General features: G+C 41.3%; 1 protein-coding gene across 2 annotated transcripts; it reads right to left on the bottom strand.

Moving 5' to 3' along the window:
- Positions 1-202: 202 nt before the first annotated feature.
- rgmd (RGM domain family, member D) lies at positions 203-26,136 on the bottom strand. Of its 2 annotated transcripts, none has more exons than XM_084066482.1 (5): positions 26,030-26,136; positions 17,131-17,171; positions 14,065-14,210; positions 6,763-7,280; positions 203-2,731 (listed from the first exon to the last, which is right to left on the bottom strand). In XM_084066482.1, exons 2-5 carry the CDS (start codon positions 17,166-17,168, stop codon positions 2,000-2,002), a joined length of 1,434 nt encoding a protein of 477 aa, XP_083922608.1. In that variant the 5' UTR covers positions 17,169-17,171; positions 26,030-26,136; the 3' UTR covers positions 203-1,999. The 2 variants fall into 2 exon arrangements, with proteins under 2 accessions (XP_083922608.1, XP_083922609.1); XM_084066483.1 differs by having other exon boundaries at positions 14,065-14,207.

Here is a 26,136-nt window from a genome sequence, read left to right as displayed (position 1 = left end):
AAAATCTTTGCTTCTAGGGGTCCCTGGAACAAAATATTTTGAGATGGGGGTCCGCGGTCAAATGCATATCATTTTGGGGGTCCTTGACATGAAAATGTTTGAGAACCACTGCCGTAAAGGACACATTGTGACCTTGTAGATTCTGGCTAATCAAAAACTACTAAGTAACTAAAAGCTAAGTAAGATAAGTCAAAGCGTAGCCAAACTTGTCCAACACTTTTTAATATGGAAAATTACAGATAGGGTACAACACATATTAGTTTACTCCTCTTATATGGACTCCAAAATAAAGAAACTAAATCACAACAAAATGTAAAACATATTACAGTTAAAACATCTATACAAAGTCAAATGTACACAATATAAAACATATATACACTCTTTCAATATATTATTATATAGAGATTTTGTTTCTTTTTACTTTTAAAACTGGAAGCCAAAGCAGCTTGAAGAGGGAGTGTTTGAACCAATAGAAATATTACAGTTTGATATGCAGGGGCTGATGACATTATCACACCAAAACATCATGTGTTATTGATAGGTAGTATTTACGTACAGTTGTTGTTGGATCCTGTGAAAGACATAAGACTGGAGAAAATATAACAGTCAGATACAAGCATTTTGTTTGTGAATACAAGTGATGAATGATGTTACTGGATTATACAGGATCTAATATCCAAAGAGAAACTCCTGCACTAAAAAGAAAAGACCATTTTGTCAGCATATGTAACTCAATACATAATGAAATCATGACCCCTTTTTAAGATGAATTTACCAGTACAGATGAGATATTTACAAAGATATATCATTCTGGCTAGCTGCCTTGGAATCAGCACAGACAATCATGTTATATATATTTTTTGAAGAACAAAATATAAATTGTATCCGTTTAATCCAAGGGTATGAAAATGAGTGTTTTACTTTAACCACATGAACCTTAGCGTCCCCATTCTGGGGGTCGTACGTTCGGTGAAAATAGCAGATCTACAATGTCACACCGTTAACACGTTGTGAGCTTGTAGATTTGGCGAAAACAGGAGGGGGCCCTAGTATGGACCCCTGGGGGACTCCAGTCAACTAAATATATATAGGGTTTAAGTGGTTAACCCCCGACTGACACCACGATTGCGTGCATTCAGGCTGCTACTCAAAATGAAGTGGCAAATGTGTGAACTCACAGAAAACATGAGGGAAGGGGAGGCATTGGCATAGTTTTCGAGTGCTAAATCCTTCAAATGGTTTAATGACAACAACAGGAAAACACCACAACATTCACAAAAGGCAAAAAAAGAAAAGAAAAAGAAAAACATTTATAAAATGTCTGAGCTCTAGCGCACTCTTTCGTCAAGCCAGTTATTGCTTCCACTTTGTCATTTCTAGGGTTGGGTACCATTCACATTTGTATCGATACTGGTACCGGTACCAAATTGTACCTTTTTGTTGTTGTAAAAGAATAAGTACATACAGCTCAACTTCAACATTATAGAACATTTTTGTTGTAACGGCTGTAGGAGAATATTTTCACTCAGATTATAAGAGAGTTTGTGTGTTTACTCAAACTATTACAAGTAACGCACTTTTGCGTTACTTGTAATACTACTAGGCGTCCTCAAAAAGTAAACCCCATCTTTGCCACACTTGCGCAGCTCATCAGAATTGGGCAACTGCAAACCAATCAAATCAACATTGATATTATGTATAGTACAATACATAGAAGACCGCTGTATGGTCATTTGTAACTTTAACGGACATGTAGTTTCGGGCAAACTTGACATTTTAGAGAGAGAGATGCAGGGTAGTAATGAGCGTCACTTACAAGCCATTCACAGGTTGTTGCTTTTTTTTTACCCACTCTCACGGTACTGAAATGTGGCACCGATTGATCTAACGCGAATCGGTACCTAGTCGTACCGATGTCATTTGGTCAGTACCCTTAAAAAGTACCACGTTCGGCGCCCAACCCTAGTTATTTCTGCATTTTTTTAAAAACATATATTTTTTACAAGAGCAGCAGAACGAGGAGTAGGAGCGTGACGAGAGGGGGGGCGTGGCCGGCCAGCGCCGCGGCCGCCGTGTGCGACACCCCCCGGCTGTAAAGGTGGGGAGTCCTTGGGTTCTGCTTCAGTTTACTGGGAGGCAGCGCCTTCAGGTCCTCCAGGGCGCCGTAGGCCGCCATGGAGAACTCGGGGTCTCCCGTGGTCAACAAGTCAAACACGCAGGACTGGAAGTACACGTCCTCCACCTGCAGAGTCTCCCTACACTTGGCGGTGGCCCGCTCCACCGTGTAGGTCTGGTGCGGGGGCAGCAGCGGCCCCAGCTCCGTGTTGGTGCCCTGCCCGCCGACGCCCGTGCCCCCCCCCGGGGGACGCTGCGGGTGCTGCTGGCGGCCCAGCGTGTGCTCCTTGATGAGCTCGTTGCGCGGGCAGCCGTGCAGGCAGAGCTGCAGCCCGGCGTTCTCCTCGGAGAAGTCCAGCGTGTCCTCGGGCATGCGGATGGCGAAGGTGAGGTAGCGGCCCACGCGGCGCACGATGATGGACGTGCCGATGTAGCGCGCCTGGATCTTCACCTGCCGGCCGCCGGAGCCGGAGCCGCTCCGCTCCACGATCACCAGGCTGCCGCTCTCGCCGCCGCTGCGCGTGCCGTCCTGGAAGGCCGAGGGGAGGTCCTTGGTGGTGGCCTGGTAGACCTTCTGGTCCGTGCAGCCGTGGTAGGACTTGAAGATCACCGTGATCTGAATGAATCGGGGTGGGAAAACATGAAAGGAAAGTCGTCTTTTATTTGATCGTTCGGTGGATTTCTAACGCATGAATATAACGTACGTAACGTGAAAAAGCTTAATTTTTCGGAGGGAAAAGCTTTATAATTGATAAATAATATCCCCCATTTTCCTGTATATCCCATTGAGACCTGGAACGCATCTGTGTCACTTCTTGATTTGAGCTGAAAAAGCATTATTTTACACTTTGACTATTCAAAAATAGCAGATCTACAAGCTCATAGTGCGGCACCGAGTGCCGCGCTATGAGCTTGTAGATCTGCTATTTTTGAAAAATTGTGAAAATGTGTGCAAATCTTTGAATATATATATTTTTAAAGCGAACATTTTTTACTCAAATCTTTGCTTCTTGGGGTCCCTGGAACTAAACATTTTGAGATGCGGGTCGGCGGCCAAATTCATATAATTTTGGGGGTCCTTGACATGAAAAAGTTTGAGCACCACTGATGTAGAAACATACGTTTTTTTCAGAATACTGTTGGGATTTAGAAGACATTTGTAGAATCGGCTTCAGGTCTTAATGGGTTAAATATCTACTGCTGCACATGCATTTATGTTTCAATAATAATAGTTCCCCAGACCCAGCCTGAGTAGTACCACTTTCAGCCACCATGGGGCAGCAGCCAACCAATATTCCAATAGGTTGTGACTGGTACTGCTAGATTTGAAATGTTACTGTGAGTCACTCACTGTGAGTGTGCTTTTTCCTTTCTAGCCGGCTGACAGTGTTTTACCCTGTAGCATAAACCGTGAGCAATAAAACTATACAAATAGAAGACAAATAGAAGATAAAAAAAGACATATGTTCCATTTGAATCACGTATTAAGTTACGAAAACAAGATAGACCCAATGAGCCACAAACTTCCCAGAAACGGTGTGGTCTGAGCGTCACCTGAACCACTCTTATCTAAAACAAATTACTAATAATACTCTAAATGATGGCAATAAGCCCCGCATTCTTCCTTGAGTGCAGGATCAAACACACAGACAACTGTCTCCTCGCTTCATAACTCCATAAATCTTTGCCTTTTACTACAACGCCTGCTCACTGACTGACCTCAATCTGGATCCCAGCCCAGATATGAAAAATTGGGGGCTGGGTCTCCCATTTCTTCTTTAAAAAAAAAAAAAGGTATTTGACATTGGAGGTGGCTATGGTTAAGTTTACTGTTACCGCGATACTGTATTTGATGGACGATTTTCTGTCTTAAGTCTGACAGTTGAAAACAGCTCCAATTCAAAAGCACCAAAGGGGGCATGCGGGTACTGGCACAGGCATTACCCAGACTACAGGTTTGCATTACTCTCCCCACCCAATACACACTGGAAATTCCTTTGAAAATAGTTTGCTCTGAAATCCCTTTGCGCTCTCTGATGTACAAGCCAACTTCAAAGCAATAGTCTCTGCAATGCTGCATGGCTTGTTTGCAGTGCACCACCCAAACAGATTCTCTCATCCTCCCGATGAGTAAAATAAAAGGCCGGATTAAGAAAACACCCAAAAGCATCAATATGGCCAATTAAAAAAGAAACGAGGTGGGGGAGGGCAGGGTGAGTACAGCAATCACCCAACAACAACAAAAAAAAGAACTTATTTAAAACTAATTTATAGACCTACAATTTAATCATGACGATGACAGCTTCAACGATATAATTGAGAGCATTTAAGACAAGCTGATTCAATCAGTGGGGATCAAAAACCTCTCCCCGCTGACCAATTATTCTTTTTATTTTTCCACATTATTCCATATTTACACAAAAAAAAGGAGCCCAGTTAATTATTTGACCAGAGGGGTGAAAAAAACATTCCAGATCGTGGCGGTGGAGGAAAATGTTTGAGCGAACGTTAATCACTACCATATGACCACCCATGTGTTAAAGGTAGAGCGCTCAAGCATGTCTGTGATTCAACACCCTCCTCTCCTCCTCCCTGAGGACCTGCAGGAGCTACAGAGCAGTGCTTCTCAACACCATGGGGCTGGGGGCCCACAAATAACAGGCAAAAATACTACCATTTTAATAACATTAATACACAGTGGTGGAAAGTAACTAAGTACATTTACTTAAGTACTGTACTTAAGTACAATTTTGAGATATTTGTACCTAAGTATTTCCAATTTCCAAATACTTTTACTTCTACTCCACTACGTATAAGAGGCAAATATTGTACTTTTACTCCACTACACTATAAATCAAATTATAAAACATACATTAACCATTTTAGCCCTATTTTATACCTAAATAGGCTATTTGAAAATAGCCGATCTACAAGCTCACAAAATATTTTAGTACTTTTACTTTTGGTACATTAAGTACATTTTGATGCCAATACTTTTGTACTTTTACTCAAGTACATTTTTAATTCTGGACTTTTACTTGTACCAGAGTATTTCTATATTGTAGTATTGGTACTTTTAAGTAAAGAATGTGCGTAATTTTTCCACCACAGTTAATATATATATATATATATATACATATTTATTTTATGTAAAACAATTGTTTTAGTTTTTTTTAAACCTTGAAAAGTGTTCATCACGATACCAATAAATAGGAACTTAAAGTATTCTATGTTAGTTTACATTGATCCAAGCCCAACACAGTGGATTGATTTATCATTCAAATAAACATGCACACGTGTCACTCAGATGGCACACGTGCGCGTCAGTTGCGTTCGCGGTGTCAGATGGGTGGACCACGACACGCTTTCGAGATTTTCAAGTGGGCCCTGATCCAGAAAAAGGTCAGGAACCACTGGCTATAGAACACTAAGAGTCTCCTGAAGCACCACTGACTGCTAATTCATTTGTATAATAGTTTGTACATCACCTGAGGCAATTCTTTAAAATAATCTAAATTCTAACAGTTTTTGAAAAAAAAAAAAAAAAAAAAAAAAAATTTCAAGATTTTTCAAAAATAGCAGATCTACAAGGTCATAGCGCGGCACTCGGTGCCGCGCTATGAGCTTGTATATCTGCTATTTTTGAATAGCCAAAGAAATCTTAAGTGACACAGATGCGTTCCAGGTCTTAATGGGTATCACGATATGGCATAAGTGTTGTCTTTTACTGCTTTTAAAATCACTTACGCCCCGTTTTATTCTTTCAAACTAATTTCAAACAGTGAAAATAGCAGATCTACAAGCTCACAACGTGTCACATAATGTGACACGTTGCGAGCTTGTAGATCTGCAATTTTTTTTTGTTTGAAATTTAAAGGAAAGAACTTGATGTCGTCACAGTACGATATAATCGTCACAACATGGAGGTATATGGTAAACATGTTGTGGTATTTGATGTTGTCCATATGGCCCAGCTCTTTACTTAGAGGTAAACCACTGCTGTGTGCCCTCTGACCCAAGCCCCCAGAACCACGGTAGAACAGTGAAGCGGCCACGCCTGGTGGTCAAATCTGAGAATGCACTTTAAAAATGCTACTGCGCGTGCATCTCCCCGTTTGTGCACATGCTCATAACTCTATGGCCGCTCTAAATCGACCCAACATTTCTACTTCCGGCGGACTTCCGGGTGCTTCAAAACACCACTGAGCACTTTAACCCATTAAGACCTGAAGAAGCATCTGTGTCATTTTTAGATTTGAGATAAAAAAGCATAATTTTACACTTTGGCTATTCAAAAATAGCAGATATACAAGCTCTTTGAAAAATCGTGAAAATGTGTGCTTTAAAGCGAACATTTTTAACTCAAATCTTTGCTTTTGGGGGGTCCCTGGAACAACACATTTTGAGATGGGGGTCCGCGACTAAATACATATCATTTTGAGGGTCCTTGACATGAAAACGTTTGAGAACCACTGACATAGAAACATACGTTTTTTTTTAAGAAAAGAAAAAACGGATTTAGAAGGCATTTGTAGAATCGAAACCTCAGGTCTTAATGGGTTAATAGAAATTAATAGCTGGGGGGCGGGGCAATCCGCCCTCTAGATATATTATAACTCTATGCTCTGACCCCCCCATCATCCTCACCTTGCTGGTCGCCGTGGCGCTGGAGCCCAGCACGACGGGCACGTTGGTCACCTGCACCGACAGGTAGCGGTTGTCGATCAGAGGCCACGCCCCTTCCACCTTGCAGGTCTGAAACTCGTCCCGGAAAGTCCGCAAGTGGGGGTCCCCGAATAATCCACAGTGGGCGTACTTCTTCTGCTGCCCGGCGGGCCCCGACGCCAGCACCCGGCTCTCGTAGTCGCACAGCTCGGACACGATCGGCCGCGAGGTGCTGGCGGGTCCCTTGGCGGACGAGGTGGGCCCGTCGCTGGAGCAGTTGTGCTGGGAAAAGAGCTCCTTGATGCGGAAGACGGCCGAGTGGTAGACCAGGTCTCCCCGGCAGCTGCGCGCCGTGCGCCGGGTGCACAGGTCGTAGGCCCGCAGGGCGATGCAGTAGTCCACGTCCGGCAGGCCCTCCTCCTGCAGACTGCCGCTAGAGGGCGACGTGGAGGACACGTACTCTGCATTGCAACGCTGGATTCGACACTGCTGGCAATGAGCTGGAAGAGGATAACGGGAGGGGGGGAAAGAACGATCAGTTGTGTGTCAATTGTTATATACTTGAAACACACAGTGTCGGCTACATCTTCACATGCCAAAATGCAGTGGTGGAAAGTACCTACGATTTTGAGGTGTTTATACTTTACTTGAGTATTTCCAATACTTTTACTTCTACTCCACTACATCTCGGATCCAAATATTGTACTTTTACTCCACCACATATATTTGAAAAATGTAGTTACGAGTTACTTTGTAGATTTTGATTATTATTACAAAATATACATTAACCGCTTCAGTCCTATATACATTTCGTCCATTTGAAAATAGCAGATCTACAAGCTCGCGACGCATTGTGAGCTTGTAGATCTGCTATTTTCAAATGTTTTTTCATACATTTGAAAACTTGAAATGGGACATTCTGCATAATTTACTTTGTTGTACTGTTTGTTGTACTTTTTAATCAAGTACATTTTGAATTCCGGACTTTTACTTGTAAATATATGTATATAGAAGTATTTCTATATTGCAGTATTGATACTTTTACTTAAGTAAAAAACGTAAGTACTTTTTCCACCACTGCCAAAATATGAACATGAATCACATCAACCACATTAAGAATGGATATACAGTACACATACAGTAGTTCCAGAGGAGTAAATGAAGAGTGGGCAAACGTTTCCTCACTATCAAGTTTAGCTCAATCAAGAGAGCCATTAAAATCCAAATAGGTTAGCCCACACGACCAATGATCCCACACTCTCTGCTACAGTCAAAAACTATTTCCCCCGACCAGCTCTCACATGAAATAACACCAGGCTTCGCTGCAGGGAGGAAGCCAACCTGTGTAGTTTGCTTAGGGGTGTTGAATGTGGTTTGGCCGTTACCGAAGCAATAGGAGACCGACCATTAAGCTACGATGCATGGCGAGGTACAGAGTATTCTGTAGGTGAAGCTAACAGAGTCGGGAGGTAAAAGCACAAAGACCTATGCTTGTTCTAGCCAGTCGAGTCATGGCCCAAACAGCAGCTGGCTGAGGAGACCAGCCAGGTAGAGCTGCTGAATGTTGGTATGGTACACACAGTTAAGTCCTCTGTGTTCATTTAACACCGAGAGTGGACAGATGTAATCCACTGTACTTGTTAAGGGTCCATTTGGTTACATTCGTACACTCTCAGAGTTACACATTGGATACATTATAATAGCTGCCTGTGCAGCAAATGGTCTGGGCCCAGGCTATTGGAAGCGGAAGTGGAGGAGAACGAGAGAAAAGGTGGAAAATGGCAAAAGGGGGAAGATAATAACTAAAGGAATACAGGAGGGTGGATCAGCACTCAGCAGAACTGTCTGGATCAAAATGTTCATTAACCCATTAAGACCGGGAAGGCATTTTAAGATGTCTTTGGCAGGCTATTCAAAAATAGCAGATATACAAGCTCATAGCACGGCACCGAGTGCCGCGCTATGAGCTTGTATATCTGCTATTTTTGAAAAATGTCGAACATTTGTGCAAATATTTGAATAGATATTTTTAAAGGGAACATTTCTAACTCAAATCTTTGCTTCTGGGGGTCCCTGGAACAACATATTTTGAGATGGGGGTCCACGGCCAAATACATATCATTTTGGAGGTCCTTGACATGAAAAGGTTTTTCAAAAAACTGCAGGATTTAGAAGACACGTGTAGAATCCCCAGAAGCAAAGATTTGAGTAAAAAAATGTTCGCTTTAAAAGAAATTATATATTCAAAGATTTACACACATTTTTACGATGTTTCAAAAATGGCAATATACAAGCTCATAGATATGCTTGTATATGCTATTTTTGTATAGCCCAAAGAAATCTTAAAATGACACCCGGTCTTAAACGGTTAAAGCATTAAATCCCCCTTCTACACCCTCACTGTTCAGTACACCTACGACTGCGTGGCCACGCACACATAAAGACTGGGGAAACTGAGAGACTTCATAAATCCTACCAACTCATAAATCCTACCAACTCAAAGCATATGAACATTCTTTGCTCACTAGCCCTTGCATTTTAGTGAAAGCTGCAAAAGTGATAGCACACAGACACACACGACTGATTTGCCATGAATTTTCACACGATTTAAACTTTAGACGGTAGCTAGCTGTAGCGCCACCATTAGGACTATTGGCCCACAATGGCAGTTGAGGAAGTTTGGCATAGGACTGGACTGGACTTGTGTGCCAAGTTTTGTTCATTTTCATGCATGGGAAGGCAGATTTCCTGGTTAGATAGAAATTAAAATCAGAAATACATGCCTGACCCCCAATTAACACTGAGGATTTTAATGTGTATTAACTAAATCACTGGTTTTCAAGGTGGAATCTGGGGACCCTCAAGGTTCCAGGGGGTCCCCAACAAAATAAGGAACAGTTTAAAAAACTTAAGCCCCATTTTATTTTTTGGGCTATTTGACAAGCTCACAACGGATTGCGATGAGTTGTGAGATATTTATGGCAACAATATGTTCTCATATGGGGGTTCTGGCACAAAATCTAATCAAATCGTGGTTTGTGACCAAATTCATATCAATTTTGGGGGTTGTTGACATGAAAATATTTGAGAGACACTGAACTACTGTAAATTCAGGATTTCCAGGAACATCTTAAGATTTTGTCAGAAATATTGCCACCAGCCCTACGTAAAAATTACGTTTTGGTTAGTTTTAGACTGGTGGCAATTTCACAGCACAAGCTCTCTCTATATGCTTTGTTTAGTATTAGTAATATGTCCAATTGTCACGCCCCTCCTCACAACAGAATAAGCGGCTTCACGTAATAAATAGTGACGTTCCCATTTTAAAGGGTGCTGCCCAACACTGTAGAAAGGCCCGGAAAGGATCTTCACTCTTCCCACCTGTTGAATGCCAGTGGTGGTAAGTAACTAAGTACATTTACTCAAGAACTGTACTTACTTCTACTCCACTACATCTCAGAGAGGAAAATATTGTACTTTTACTCCACTAGAATTATTTGAAAACTTTAGTAACTAGTTACTTTGAAGATTTTGATTATCATTACAAAACATACATTACCCACTTCAGCCCTATATACATTTTGGCCATTTGAAAATAGCCGATCCACAAGCTCACAATGCGTCGCGATGCAACGCATTGTGAGCTTGTAGATCTGCTATTTTCAAAAGATTTTAATACATTTTTATGTAAAGTATGTATATGTTTAGTACATTTTGATACCAATACTTTTGTACTTTTACTCAAGTAAATTTTGAATTCCGGACTTTTACAGAGTATGTCTACATTGCAGAATTGATACTTTTACTTAAGTAAAAAAAAATTGAGTACTTTTTCCACCACTGGTTGAATGCCATTGACTGTTTCAAAACAGAACACGGCTAAGAAAAGAAAAACACATCATGGAGCATTCAAATGACTTTTAAGTGGGAGAATGACCATGTTTTTAGATCAATGGTTTATCTAAATCAGTCCCTTCTCTACAAACAGTCTGGACAATGGCAACGTGATAAGCACAGAGATACACATCTGGGTGGGTGTGAACTGTCTGTGTGAAATCTTCCACACACACAGCATTCCACCCACCACCACAAGGCCTAAACTGTGGGTGCATCTTGGGTGCTGCGCATCCAGTGATTAATGCCTCTCACAGTCTCTAACACTTCAACATGAGCACTGGATGGCAGTGGTGTAGAGTAACTAAGTACATTTACTCAAGTACTGTACTTGTGGAGTTATTTTTATTCATTTATTTACTTGAGTATTTCCAAATTTCTGTACTTTTACTTCTACTCTCAGAGGCAAATGTACTTTTTACTCCGCTACAATTATTTGAAAACTGTAAAACTTAGTAACTTTACTACTTATATTATCACAAAACGTACATTAATCCCCTCAACCCTATATAATACTGTACTTTGGCTATTTGAGCCGATCTACAAGCTTGCAATGCGTCGCAATCTGCTAATTGTATTATTATATTACACATATTGATTCATTATTCACATATTGACATTCTGCATAATGAGTTACTTTTACTTTTGGTACGTTAAGTATATTTCGATACCAATACTTTTGTACTTTTAATCTAGTAACATTTTGAATCCAGACCTTTACTTGTAACCGAGTATTAATTCAAAGTACAAAAATGTCAGTACGTCTTCCACCACTGGATAAAAGTGGTGATGGAGCACGAGGGGTCATGGCAGAGGCATTCTACATGCCTCCTCTGAATTCCATCAACCCCCCCTCCACCCCCCCCCCCCCCAACCCATCCAGCACTGAGGTCACCCAAGTCTTTGCTTTTGATTGACAGTTTGTGACAATTACTGCCTATAGGGGCATCAATAACCAAGCTCCTCTCTCAAAGGGGTCTTTATGGTCTGCCAGTTACTGGGTTAATGTGATGACCATATGGGGAAAACGGAGCAAAAAGTTAAAACTCACAAAAGACCTCCACACACACCCACACACACACACACAAATAACACTTATTATTATTATGCTCAAGAGATATGTGCTGAAATTGTGCTAGGTCTAATTTTTACGATTAGCTCTACAAGTTTAAAATGAACACTAGAACAAAAAAAACGTGGTGTAGTTTGACAGCAATGAATTTGACTATTCTTTTAGGGACAACATAGTTAGGAGGGGCTTGTTGTGAGTCCAGTTTCAAATGTTTATAACGCAGTGAAAGCTCCTGGTCATGTTTTGAAGAACTCCAAAAAAATCAAGCTTGGACAATTTTCTAATAAAATTCCAGGGGGATGTCATTTGGGTATAAGAAATGCATTTATTAAGAAGATCACATTAGTATTATGTATTAAACCTGCATGCGAGCCATCTAGACATTAATAAACATGTCATAACCTAATAATAATCTAAAGAGCTTTGTACAGTGTTTAAAATAACACAACAACAAGTATTCAGCGAATCCCTTCGTGTTTCCATTTAAAAATAACATAGTTTTCTGAACCCTCTTCCAGGAGATGGATGGTTATACATGTAGAGTTCCAACAAGTTGTTACAATGGAACAAAAACAATTGCCATTGGCAACAAAGTATCAGATCAAGCAAAACATTTCCCAACATAACAAGCTGTTGCACGTACAGCAGCAGCACAGTGCTGAAAGCCATCCACACGTTCTGCTCTATGAGGAGGCCGAGGAGAAGTTAGACCCCATGCATGCAAGTGGTGTAAAGTAACTAAGTACATGTACTCAAGTACTGTACTTAAGTACACTTTTTTTTTACTTTACTTGAGTATTTCCAATTGTCAATGCTTTTACTTCTACTCCACTACATCTCAGAGGCAATATTGTACTTTTACTCTACAACAATGATTTGAAAACTTAAGTTAGTAGTTACTTTGTAGATTTGTATTATTATTACAAAACAAAAGCATACCTTCAGCCACTTCAACCCCACGTTTCAGCCATTTGAAAATAATCGATCAACAAGCTCCCAAGAGCTTGTAGATCTGCTATTTTCAAAAGATGTTTATACATTTGAAAACTTAATGAGTACTTTTACCTTTGGTACTTTAAGTATATCTTGACACCAATACCTTTGTACTTTTACTGAAGTCAATTTAGAATTCTGGACATTTACATGTAAACAGAGTATTTCTACATTCATTGCAGTATATAGATACTTTTACTCAAGTAAAAGGTTGAGTACTCCTCTTCCACCAACCACTGCATGCATGGTAGCTAACAAATGAACCATGAATGAGGGGGAACAAAAACACGGCCGAGAACTTTTCACTCCACGATCTAACAAAAACACGTACAAAGCTCCAGTATGAAGAAACACTGCGATCACCCCCTTAAAACACTCATAAATAAACTAATACACATGTTTTAGTGTTTGTTTAAGGCTTTACTTTCCCCATAAAAGAAGGAAAACAATCGGCGTTCCTTTCCTTTTCTCTGGATAACTTCTCGGGACAAGAAGAGGAGAAGGGGGAGAGCTATCAAGGCTATGCTAACTGTGCCTGCGAGCTTTGGGGGGAAAATAGCCGATCTGTAAGCTCACAAGGCGTCGCGGACGCGACGCCTTGTGAGCTTGCAGATCGGCTATTTTCCCAACGTGCGACACCGTCGTATGGATGGCGAAAGCGTTAGCATCAACTTCTTCACCCGTCCGAACCTTGTTTAATCTAGGATCGATAAACATACGGGCGGCTGTTTCAAAAAGCGATCGATAGACAAAGGTTGTTTCATAGTAGGCCTATCTGGATACTTGGGAAAACATTACATTGTGGCCAAAAAACAAACAAACAAACAAACAAACATTCCCTTAAATACAACTTGAGAAGTCGATTCACGTTCAGCGTTGTGTTGTCGTTTCAACAAGACCAACACTGTCTGTCTGGAAGAACGATCCGTTTATTTATCTTTATACATATATATATATATATGATCAACATTGATATCATATATCTGATGTATATAAACACACAAGCCACGTGAAATTCCTCCCAAAAAAAAAGTTAAAGCTAAGTTATAAAACTATTTCAAAACGTGGATAGGTGGACTTTTCTCTTTTTTCAGAGACAACCGAACAGAACACATAACACGCCAAGGGGAAAAAGTTTTCCATCTCTTCCTCCACCTCCATATTATTCCAGGGTGAGGGGAATCGAGAGAGAGAGGGGAAAATGTATTTGCATGCAATAATAATAGCAGAAAGACTGGGGGTCGATGATTGTCTATCTTACAGTCAATAAAAACAATTACAAAAAAAATATATATATATATCTAAGATGTGATTGTCTTATTTACCTGGTCGAAACAGCAGGGAAAGTACAACCATGGTCAACGGTATCCAGGTCCAGAGCTGCCGCTTAGCCCGGTTGTGAGGTCCGCTTCTCCCCATACCAATCCATCCACTTAGAATGGACTTCCCAGACTGAGGGGCATCGACGCTGCTGGAGGAATTACAACGAGAGTTTAGTTGGTCTCCCTGGGTCCTGGTCCTGCCCAGGCTGCTGTCATTCAAAAGAGGGGGGCCCTGTCTGTCTGTCTGTGTGTCTGTGTGTCTGTCTGCCTGCCTGCCTGTCTGTCAGTCAGTCGGTGTTGCCAGGTTTCGTGAGAGAAATAAGCAACGAGGTCTATGAAAACAAACCCAAAAGAAGCCCTTCAATCGCCCTTTAAAACATAAATACATTGGCTATTTGAAAATAGCAGATCTAGAAGCTCGGGATGCGTTGTTAGCTTGTAGATCTACTATTTGTTTTTGTTTTTTTACTTGAAAACAATTTGACATTTTAACAATACAAATCTTGTATGGGGGTCCCCTGGCATAAAATGTTTTCAGATGGGGGTCCGCAGACAAATACATATTCATTTGGGGGTCCTTGACATGAAAATGTTTGAGAACCACTAGTTTTAAACAACATTAGGAAACAAGCCCAAAATAAGCAACTACTACACTTAAGAAACCAGCCCAAAAAAACTTAACTACCAACATTTACAAGCGACCAATATTGCCAAAGTCGCTTATAAAAAGCGGACATGGCAACACTGTCAGTCTGTCTGTCTGTCTTCAGGGCGGCTCTACGGCGGGAGGAGGGGTCTAAACGTGGAGGGGCTGTTAGGGGGGCTCAGGGGCCAATGAAACACTCATAAGTATGCTCTTTGCTATTTACACAATAATTATTGTTATAGGCTAGTAATACATTAATCTATTCATTTAACTCAATAATAATAATAATAATAATTAAAATGATAGGCTACTAATAAATTAATGTATTAATTTAACTCAGAGTATGTACAAATGCAAAGGTTCCATTTTGGTTACATGATTTACACTCTAGGAGTTACGTATCAGTTAACCTAGCCTTGGATCAAGACTATCATAGACGTATTTTATCGATTCTGACTTTTGCTTCACGAAAGCAAAAAGTCAGAATCGATAAAATACATCTATGATAGTCTTGATCCAAGGCTACAGTTAACCTATGGTGAACAAAACAAGAAGAGAGATTGCTGGGCCTATTCAATATATATTCAGATGTTTTAAGAATAGCCAACCTTTTGTCATGCAGAAATCCAACAGGCTATATTAGAGAATGTGACAGAACTTTCCATGCCCAGCACACACTTTTTGCACTACAAAGCCCTCAGTGCAACTGTCCTGTGATCCCCAACAGGCTGGAAGCAAATGGCCTGATGGGAGCAACTGGCTGTGTGTGTGTGTGTGTGTGTGTGTGTGTGTGTGTGTGTGTGTGTGTGTGTGTGTGTGTGTGTGTGTGTGTGTGTGTGTGCGTGCGTGCGTGCGTGCGTGCGTGCGTGCGTGCGTGCGTGCGTGCGTGCGTGCGTGCGTGCGTGCGTGCGTGCGTGCGTGTGCCTGCCTGCCTGCCTGTCTGTCTGTCTGTCTGTCTGTCTGTCTGTCTGTCTGTCTGTCTGTCTGTCTGTCTGTGTGCGTGTGCGTGTGTTGAATGCACCACTTTCCTCACCTGTTTTCTCACTTAGCACAAAGGTGCTCAAATAATGGAACCTCGTTTGCATATAGTTTGTTTTCTTTCGCAATAGATACACATTGTAACAATTCAATATAATTATTGTAATTGGTTGAAGACATCTATCTATGTGCTTACTGTGAGCGTGTGTCACTTTGACAGACAAAACCACTTTTTAAAGTGTGGGGAAGAAGATACAACTTGATAACTGAAGAAGTAATGGAAAAAATAATGACTTGTGGCCGAGAGCTAAGCCTGCAGTATCATGTGGAAGTGACCCATGATGTTGCATGCATGTGGGATTTCTTCCATGAGTGCTTTTCATATCTGAGGTCAATAAACTCTTAAAGCCTTTTTTTCTGGCGTACATGTGGTATTCAGACAGGCAGCAAAAGGATGGACGCTTGCATGCTTTTATCACTCTCGAAATCCAGAGAAAATACCCCTCCATGAATTATTTTTCTCTCAACAAACCTCTGTGCACTATTAGTTTTTCCATTACATTTTCAGTTAGCAACTTGTATGTTACTCTTTTTCCCCTTTGTAGCCAACTTTCCATCTCTCTCTCACTTCTTAAACGACACTCTGTCTTTCATTTGCACAGCTGCTGCTAGGCAGGACCATCTGCAAAGGCACACAGAATCACCCGCTTTCAGCCTTTCTAGCTCGAGACACTTTTCTGCGGTTCTTGTGCCACGCGCATGGAGAATTTTAATGGACTGGCCAAAGTGCTGGCTCAAATAATGGTTTTAAAGAAAATCAACAGTGTAATGCCGTGCATAAATTGGCTGGAATTGGATTATAACGCCAGACTTTGCTTTGATACAACTTAACACATCTTGGTTTCTCTAGAGCGCCTTGGCTCTCCGCCTCCCTCCTGACTTTATGAGAGAGAAGTGAACCCGGACAGTTATTGGATCACTGGTTTCTCTATACACATGCTGGCTCCTCCAGGCTTGCACAATTGTGTGATTCAGGTGGCCTGTCAGTCTCGTGAAAGGTCCTCACAGGCCCATGTTGATGTGGGACTGATATATATAGTGGAGGGGGAAACGAAGACAGCTCAACCCAAGTGGAACGTTTGGATTGTTCTGTTGCTGCCAGAAAGGGCCCCCGCCGTCACACTGGATCCAGTGTGCCAAGTTTATCCCCCAGAGGGCTCTACCTTACTCTGTTTGTTCAGCTAATTTTGGAGGCTTGGTTGGTTGATCTGCTTTATGGCTGCGCTTTATGGTCACATTTCAAATTCCCCGAGCAGGTTAGCCCCTCATATTCCCCACGACTATGGAAGGCCATGAGGGCCATAGTGACGTAGTGTGGCAAAAAAGGACAGTGGGCATAAATATACACAGCGAGCTGTAAAGAATGCATGCCAGACGTTTCTCACCTGTTATAAAGCTTATCTTCAAGATCAACCGGTGACATCTCCTGGGAAAGAAAATATGTCGGTTTGTTGATTTTTCTTTGTATTGGCTTAAGATAACATAAAACAAAATGCGTCAGCAGTGGATCCAATAAGATAAATGAAACAAAACGCACACTATAGGATTGATACTATACTTGCAAAACAATAGATATGTTTTTTCATAGTGTATATGACTTCAAATGCCGTTGCAAAAAAACATAAGGCTGTATGTTTCATCAATTTCAGAGGAGAATAAAATTGCTTTGATGTAAATGATATGCAGGTTTCTAATACTATACCCTCAATAGACAATTGTCTCCTACTAAATGAACTGAGTCTCCTCATTGTGGAGCTGATGGGACTTTGGCATCATTGAAACACAGCCCAGTGAAGCAAACAGCTAATTGATCCAGGTGGACGGTCAGGATGAATTCTTCACATGAAAGAGCCCCCCTATAGATGGTCCGTCGAGCTTGATGGGTGCAGAAAGACCCCTTTCTTCCCCGCTTTTCCTACTGAGCATATTGCATTGCATGACCCAGCAAATATGCATATTCCAGAGCCACTTCTCCAAAACAAGTAGGGGGGAGAGAGAGAGGAGAATGAGTGTAGGTGGATTACTTGGATGTATCGGGTAAGAACTCAAGGCTAACGCCAGAACTTTTCCCCCAGTCTTGACGCTGGGTGGCTTGTTACAATAGAAAATGAAGTCAGTGTGTTGCTAATATTAACAGTCTGCTTCACAGAGTTGAGACTTCAGCTCAAGCTAAAAAAAAGGCTCTGAGAAAGAGAAGTAAAATAACAAGGGAAAAGTAAAAGGAGAAAGAGAATAAAGTAGAGTTCTTGATTACAACATGATCAAATTGAATAAGAGGGAAGATAAAGTTCAGACGTCAGAGGCAGAACTGGGGGGAGAAATATACATTAAAGGGGTAGAATATCTGAAGTTGGTACTGTAGTAGGAACGACTACACAAGAATGTTTGATAAAGCCCAGAGCACAGAATGAAAGGTATACTCAAACGCAGTTAGAATTCTGATAGGGCCCTGAACAATAATAACAATAGAGGGAGGAAAAAAAAGTCCTACAGCCACTTTTCTTTGCTTTTCTTCACATTATACGATGAGCTGAGAATTGAGCTAGGTATGCCAGAGACTCTTTAGGAGTGTGTTGTAACAGAAAGGAAAGCTAGAGAGAAAGAGAGAGAGAGAGAGGAAAAAGTAGAGAGGGGGAGAAAAAAAAGAGAAGGAGCAAGGGATTGGGTTTCCTCTGACTGTGTGTCTGGGCAGCTCCACATGGTCCTCATTAAGGTCCTCACACTGCGGGCCCAGCACCACACCACGCTGCTTGTTTTTGTTATTAGACCCATTGCGCTGTGGTCTGGAGGAAACCAGAAAACCGGGCCAGAGCAGGACCCATCTCCTCACCTCCGTGCCACCCTCCCCCCTCCCCCCTCCCCCCAAAACCACCACCATGCAACCAGAACTATATGCTGACGTCACATTGATTACACACGCTCTATGTTGTTTACGCGTTCAAAAATTGCTGAATATTATTATAATATTAGCATATGGTTTTAGATGTTTATAAATGTATACGTTTTTTTTTAAATCATACATTATATCACATTAAAAAAATATATTTGATCAAATATATTAACCCATTAAGACCAGAGGTTCCGATTCTACAAAATATTTAGATTTTCTTTTAAATTAAAAATATATATATATTCAAAGAATTGCACACATTTTCCAAAAAATAGCAGATCTACAAGCTCGTAAAGCTTGTATATCTGCTATTTTTGAATAGCCAAAAAAACATTAAAATGACACAGATGCATTCCCGGTCTTAATGGGTTAAATATTACTGTACACATTACATGTAATACATTAGACTTAAATTGCCATCTCTTAAATTTCTATCACATTTACTCATCCAGCAGTGATGCATGATTCTTGCTTGTTGACAAAACCGTGTGCAAGCACGGAAGGAAACTGTTGATGTTTTTTGTGCCTGTGATTTTTCAGTTAGATTTTATGCCAATCTGGATTTGTCAACTGAGAACATGTATCGTGTTCCTTCTGAGGCTTGATAAGATCAGAGATTGGAATCTGAAGGAGCACGCGCCCTCTCCAGCCTCCGCCAGCTCCGCACAGTTATTGAATTTTAAACAGGAACCAGAGCAAATTGGCCGTTTTTTTTTCTTTCTCCTCCTGAGGGCCCCTGTTTGAATCGAAGTTGCCTAATTTGGTGGAGAGAGACAGTGGTGGAAACTAACTAAGTGCATTTACTTAAGTACAGTACTTAAGTACAATTTTAGGTATTTGTACTTTACTTGAGTATTTCCAATTTCCAATACTTTTACTTCCACTCCACTACATCCCAAAGGCAAATTTTGTACTTTTACTCCACTACAATTATTTGAAAACTTTAGTTACTAGTTACTTTTCAGATATAAATTATGATATTATGAAACATACATGAACCACTTTAGCCCTATTTTATACCTATATAGGCCATTTGAAAATAGCCGATCTACAAGCTCACAACGCGTCGCATCGCGACGCGTTGTGAGCTTGTAGATCTGCTATTTTCAAATACTTCAGTACTTTTACTTTTGGTACTTTAAGTACATTTCGATGCCAATACTTTTGTACTTTTACTCAAGTAAATTTAGAATTCTGGACTTTGACTTGTAACAGAGTATTTCTATATCGCAGTATTGGTACTTTTACTTAAAGTAAAAAATGTGAGTAGCTTTTCCACCACTGGAGAGAGAGAGAGAGAGAAACAGACAGACATGCAAGATAGAGAAAAACGGAGAGAGAGAGAGAGAGACCAGAAGAAGAGGAGTGTGTGGCTGGTGGTTCAGGCCTCACACTGTGAGAGGGGAGAGCCTGTTATCTCAGCAGAGATAAGACACACTGTGGTGTGTGGGTGCATGCAGGGCCAGCGCTGATAGCATCTCCACTCAAGGATTCCACTTACGGCCCCCCCTGATTGATACCTGACAGTACGCAGAGAGGGGGGGGGGTGGGTTTACAGAGTGTTTTCCTAGGTACCTCTCAGTAGGTATCCATGCATGCAGCTGTTCGCCTTGGTGTTCCCTTGGATCTCTTGTCTCTTTGTAAACAGGCCCACAGCTCACACACTTTTTTTGGTGCAACTGTCAATTTAAAGGAGTAGTTCACCCCCCAAAACAATCGTATTTTCTATCAATTACTCACCCCATGACACTTTGAATTCATGGAGATTTTGTTTGTTTTTGTCGCATTCCTAAGCCAATAATTTGCTGAGCGTGTGTATTTCCGGTAGGAGACACAAAGAGTCTCCTTTGTGTCTCCTACCGGATACATTAGCCGGTAGGAGACGGTCATCAAATTATTGGCTTAGGAATGCGACAAAAACAAAAAGTAATCCATGAATTCAATGCTTCATGGGGTGAGTAATTGATATAAAATAAGTCATTATTTGGGTGAACTACTCCTTTAACCCCGGAAGTGTACAGATGTAACAAAAATGAATCCTTTACAAATGCACACTGAGGATTTTACAGTGTGGTAGGTCTGTAAGTAAAGTAAGTCAGTGTGCCTGCCAGTGGTGGAAAGTAACTAAGTAGATTTACTTAAGTACTGTACTTAAGTACAAATTTGAGGTATTTGGACTTTACATCAATACTTTTACTTCTACTCCACTACATCTCAGAGGCAAATATTATACTTTTATTTCAACATATTACTTTTACTCCACTACAATTATTTGAACACTTTAGTTACTAGTTACTTTGTAGATTTTGATTGTTATAAAAAAAAACATACATTACCCACTTCAGCTCTATATACATTTCGGGCATTTGAAAATAGCCGATCTACAAGTTCACAATGCGTCGCGATACGACGCATTGTAAGCTTGTAGATCTGCTATTTTCGAAAGATTTTTATACATTTGAAAATTTGAAATGGAACATTCTGCATAATGAGTACTTTCTACTTTTGGTACTTTAAGTACATTTTGATGCCAACACTTTTGTACTTTCACTCAAGTATATTTTTGAATTCCGGACTTTTACTTGTAACAGAGTATTTGTATATTGCAGTATTGATACTTCTACTTAAGTAACATTGGAGTACCTTTCCCACCACTGGTGCCTGCTCATTAGAGCCCATTGTTAACTGAGGCCTTGAGACCATTTTTTTTTTATTGTAAGTGAAAAGAACAGCAGAATACAAAGCACTGTATCTCTTTTGACTTATTCTCAGTCCCCCCCCCCCCTTTCCTCTTTCTTTTCTACGCGGTTCTAAAGTGTTGCAACACGGAATCCTTCCCTTCGTCTTCCTCCTCCTTCCTTCTTTTCAACGGAACAAACGTTGTTGACACAGCGTCAAGCCCGGTGCTCGTGAATAGACAGTCGACTGACAGGTAACCCTAGCTCTGGGGGTCACGGGGTCATCCCGGCCCTGATGAGGGATGATGGGTAAAATAAATGGAGAGAGCCGCGCACAGAGGAACCTCTGATCCGCTAGACCTGAAGGGAGAGAGTTCAGGGCCATTTGGCCTCTGACCTCTCTCTCTAGACCCTGTACTACCTGTGTGTGTGTTTGTGTGCCTGTGTGTGTGTGCGTGCGTGTGTGTGTGTGTGCGTGTGTGTGTGTGTGTGTGTGCGTGTGTACGTGCGCGCGTGTGTGTGTGTAAACCTCTCTCATATCCACCTCTAACAACACAAGATATCCTATCCTTTTATTGTGTTGTGCAATCTCTTCCAAATCCGCACACAGTTCAAGTGGTAAGAATCAGCTCCCCTGTGCAGTGTGTGAGCTTATTCCAATGCACCACCATGTTTAAACTTGCCTGGTCTTTTCTCTCTCTCTCTCTCTCTCTCTCTCTCTCTCTCTCTCTCTCTCTCTCTCTCTCTCTCACTCTCTCTCTCTCTCTCTCTCTCTCTCTCTCTCTCTCTCTCTCTCTCTCTCTCTCTCTCTCTCTCTCTCTCTTGGCACCCCTCCCCCACTCCCAGACACCTGAGGCAGGGTGCATTACAGAAACAGTTAGGGAACAAATTGCTCGGTAATGACTTTTGACAACTCTCTTTCCACTCCAAAATGAAATAATACCCCCTGAAAACTCACCACTGAATACACAATGACAGCTATAGTCTCCGTTGCTCACTTGACTCTAAAGCTTGCATGAATGCATAGTTGTACAAATACAAATACTATATGTACAGAATAGGTCATGTCCTGACCCACCTTTATGTTTATCTGTGTGGTGTGTGTGTTAGGCTTTGTTCAGACTTTGATTTGTTTCTCAAATCTGATCTTTAGTACTGACTAGTGATGTGTCATTCATGATCGATTCGTTCAAAAGAACTAGTTCATTTGCCGCGAACGTGAACGAGCTCGTTCACTCTCTGAAACTGTTACGTTCACGCGCAACGTAAAAAAAAACGCTCCCGCGATGGTAGTCTGGGAGGCATTGCCTCGGAGTTTGGACAGCGGGGGCGCGGGCCACTGCGTTGTGATTCAAATCAACAGCCAATGAAGAAAAGGGGGCGGGATCCAAATGCAGTGGGTGTTGCATCTAAATAGGATCGATGGGAAGCAATTTCCCCTTGAGAAATTTCGGCGCCATTGTTGTGTACTGCTGTTTGCCTCTCGTCGACTTTTTACACGAGTTGCACAGCTCTCAGACCGGTAAGAGGCGTGTCCGCTCAGATTCAGAGCGCAAATTACATCCCGCCCACAAATCCCAGGGCTCTGGCCCAGAAGTTCCTCGCCGAGCCGGCGAAAACTTCTGGGAACTCAGATTACCGCGATGGTGTTTTACACACATTATAAAACATACATTAACCACTTTAGCCCTATCATATACCTAGGCTATTTGAAAATAGCATATCTACAAGTTCACAACGCGGCGATGCGTTGTGGGCTTGTAGTCGGCTACTTTCAAATATGTTAGTACTTTTACTTTTGGCACTTTAAGTATATTTTGATGCCAAAACTTTTGTACTTTTACTCAAGTACATTTGAACACTAGAAAATAGCACTACTGAGCGAGAACGTGAACGAATCTTTTGAACGAATCATTGCCGTGAACGTGAACGAAATGGCTTGTTCACTGAAATGAACTTTTTTTCCCACCACTAGTACTGACTGTCCACATGGTTATTGCAAGTGATCAGATCAGATTGTGTATTCAGACATTGAAGCCGTTTGTATGATCTGTGAATATCTTGTTCTACAACCTTTGCAGAGTTTGTTTGGATGTTATTTGACTTGCAGATCTATGCACTGGTTGCTGTAGTAAATGATGTGACTACATACTGTAGGCATGAGTAATGCTTAACTCTGCTGTCTCTGGTGTCGCTTGCCAAAAATAGCAGATCTACAAGCTCACGCGTGACACGTTATGAGCTTGTAGATCTGCGTGTCCAGACTGAGACACGTCTTTGGAAAACCGAATTTCAATCGCATTTCAATCCACAGAGGAATGTGACATCTTAAGTGAAATGTGATTCAATGTCCATGTTTGTTTGTTGTTGTTGTTTTTTTGCTGTTGACTGCTAAAACCGACCTGATTCCAGATCCAGTCTGCCAGTGTGAACATAGCCTTTAGTGACCAAAAAACTCTGAGCCTTATTTCCAACACACATGTTCTCCATGCTGTCACACACACTCAGGAAACTATTTTCTTTGTTACCTCTCTCTCTCTCTCTCTCTCTCTCTCTCTCTCTCTCTCTCTCTCTCTCTCTCTCTCTCTCTCTCTCTCTCTCTTTCTCTCTCTCTAAAGTAAACATTTACTGTACTTAGGGCAACATTTAGTTTTCTTTACTCATTTGCATATACTATATATATAGAATTAAAGACACCAATTCTCTATATAGAAACGGCATGCAGGGGAAATGACCTGCTCTATCGTGCTGCTTCAGCGCGAGTAAACCTATTTCAATCACTTTAACCAGATACAGCACGTGTTAAAGTGTGTTTTAGAATGATTATTTTTCAGATGTACACCGAAACGTTCCTGTATAACTGACGTAATAGGTCTAGCAGATCCACAACAAAGTATCTCCTTTAGTCAGAACGTTGGGCCCCTCTGCATTGTCTCTGTTTTGACCCACTCACCAGACAACAGCCCTGACCCAAGAATAGATGGACAGTAACTCATGAGACAGGTGTGTACATTTAGCCATTGTGATCTAGTTAGTCGATCAGATCCACTACAGAGGGCATGTAAAGCATTGGTTCTCAAAGTGGGGTCCGGGGACCCCCAGGGGTACTTGAGGGGGTTCCAGGGGGTACCCAGCAAAATGTGTGAAAATAGCATCACAATAGTTTTAACCTTTTATACTTTGGCTATTAAAAAATAGCAGATATACAAGCTCATAGCGCGGCACCGAGTGCCGCGCTATGAGCTTGTAGATCGGCTATTTTTGAAAAATCTTGAAGATTTGTGCAAATCTTTGAATACATTTCTTTTAAAGCGAACATTTTAACACAAATCTTTGCTTCTGGGGGGTCCCTGGCACAACATATTTTCAGATGGGGGTCCCCGGCCAAATATATATCAATTTGGGGGTCCCTGGCATGAAAAAGTTTGAGAACCACTGATGTAAAGAACGCTGCATGGGGAGGTTTAAGAAAACGTTTAAAGAAAAGACTGTATGGGAACACAGTGAGATTATACTGGCCAAACCAAATGATGTTCTCTGCTGAGAATCAAGCCTGATTGACTCACAACATGTACTCACAGACCTGCTACGCTGGGGGGAGTGGGGTGGGGGGGATTCTATGCTATAAGCATAAGTGGGGTGGGGGGTGAAGGGGTGGATGTGGTTTCTTTTTTTTCCCCCCCCATAGCATTTCAACAGATGTTTCTTGCATTTGTCTTACAGAAGCAGACAATCCTACAGAGTAAAATTCTTGGCGTCAATTTAACTCTGGGAGTGTGCAAATGGGACCAAATGGACCAAATGTACATATGTAGCCTACACTATCAGAGTTATCAATGGAGAAATGAATAAATGAGGTTTTTACTGGGTGTAGATGTGGTTTGATAGGACTGTTCAGTGTGCGCGTCCTAGTCTATGAAGCAACTATACCGACTGCATCATCCTAGATCCACACATACGTAGGCTACAACTTGTTTCTTGTGAACTTACTGACCCGTCCAGAGGAAATAATGTTTATTGTGTCACTACTGACCAAGAGACCAAATCACATCTGGCAGTGTAGATCACAATTTAAACAAAACAAACAAACACAAAAACATTAAAAAATATATGTCCTTCACACTCTCTTATGTACATTTGTTAAATAATATCATTGTTAGGCACAGTGGTGGAAAGTAACTAAGTACATTTACTTAAGTACTGTACTATAAGTCCAATTTTGAGGTGTTTGTACTTTACTTGAGTGTCCAATTTCCAATACTTTTACTTCTACTCCACAACATCTCAAAGGTAAATATTGTACTTTTACTCCACGACAATTATTTGAAAACTTCAGTTACTAGTTACTTTGCAGACATACATTCGTACATTATAAAACATTAACCACTTCAGCCCTATTTCATACATAGGCTATTTGAAAATAGCCGATTTACAAGCTCACAACGGTCACGGATTTTCAAACATTTTAGTACTTTTACTTTTGGTACTTTAAGTACATTTTGGTGCCAACCCTTTTGGACGTTTACTCAAGTACATTTTTGAATTCCGGACTTTTACTTGTAACAGAGTACTTCTACATTGCAGTATTTATACTTTTACTTAATTAAAACGTTTGAGTACTTTTTCCACCACTGGTTAGGCATGTATGAATTCCAGCTTGTCGTGAGTCACGTCAGAGGGAGGGGGGGGGGGGGGGGGGGAGAAACAGAGACTTACCTTGCTCACTGGATGTTTGTAGAGTAATGCTGTGTTGTCTGTTGGAGCACAAATTCACGTAGAAGTTCAATAGTCACAGACTGAACAGTTCGCCCTCGTTCCCCTAG

Source organism: Gymnoscopelus microlampas (assembly GCF_963454915.1).
Source record: "Gymnoscopelus microlampas genome assembly, chromosome: 9".
Lineage (NCBI taxonomy): Eukaryota > Metazoa > Chordata > Actinopteri > Myctophiformes > Myctophidae > Gymnoscopelus > Gymnoscopelus microlampas.
Note: the sequence above shows the minus strand (reverse complement) of the source record. Positions and strands in the feature narration are given on the sequence as shown.

Excerpts from the sequence above, each read along its gene's own strand:
- rgmd (XM_084066482.1), bottom strand. The coding sequence starts at position 17,168 with ATGTCACCGGTTGATCTTGAAGATAAGCTTTATAACAG. Across the intron at positions 14,211-17,130 it reads GAAGATAAGCTTTATAACAG|CAGCGTCGATGCCCCTCAGT; the intron begins GTGAGAAACGTC and ends TAATTCCTCCAG. Across the intron at positions 7,281-14,064 it reads TTCCCTGCTGTTTCGACCAG|CTCATTGCCAGCAGTGTCGA; the intron begins GTAAATAAGACA and ends ATCCTCTTCCAG.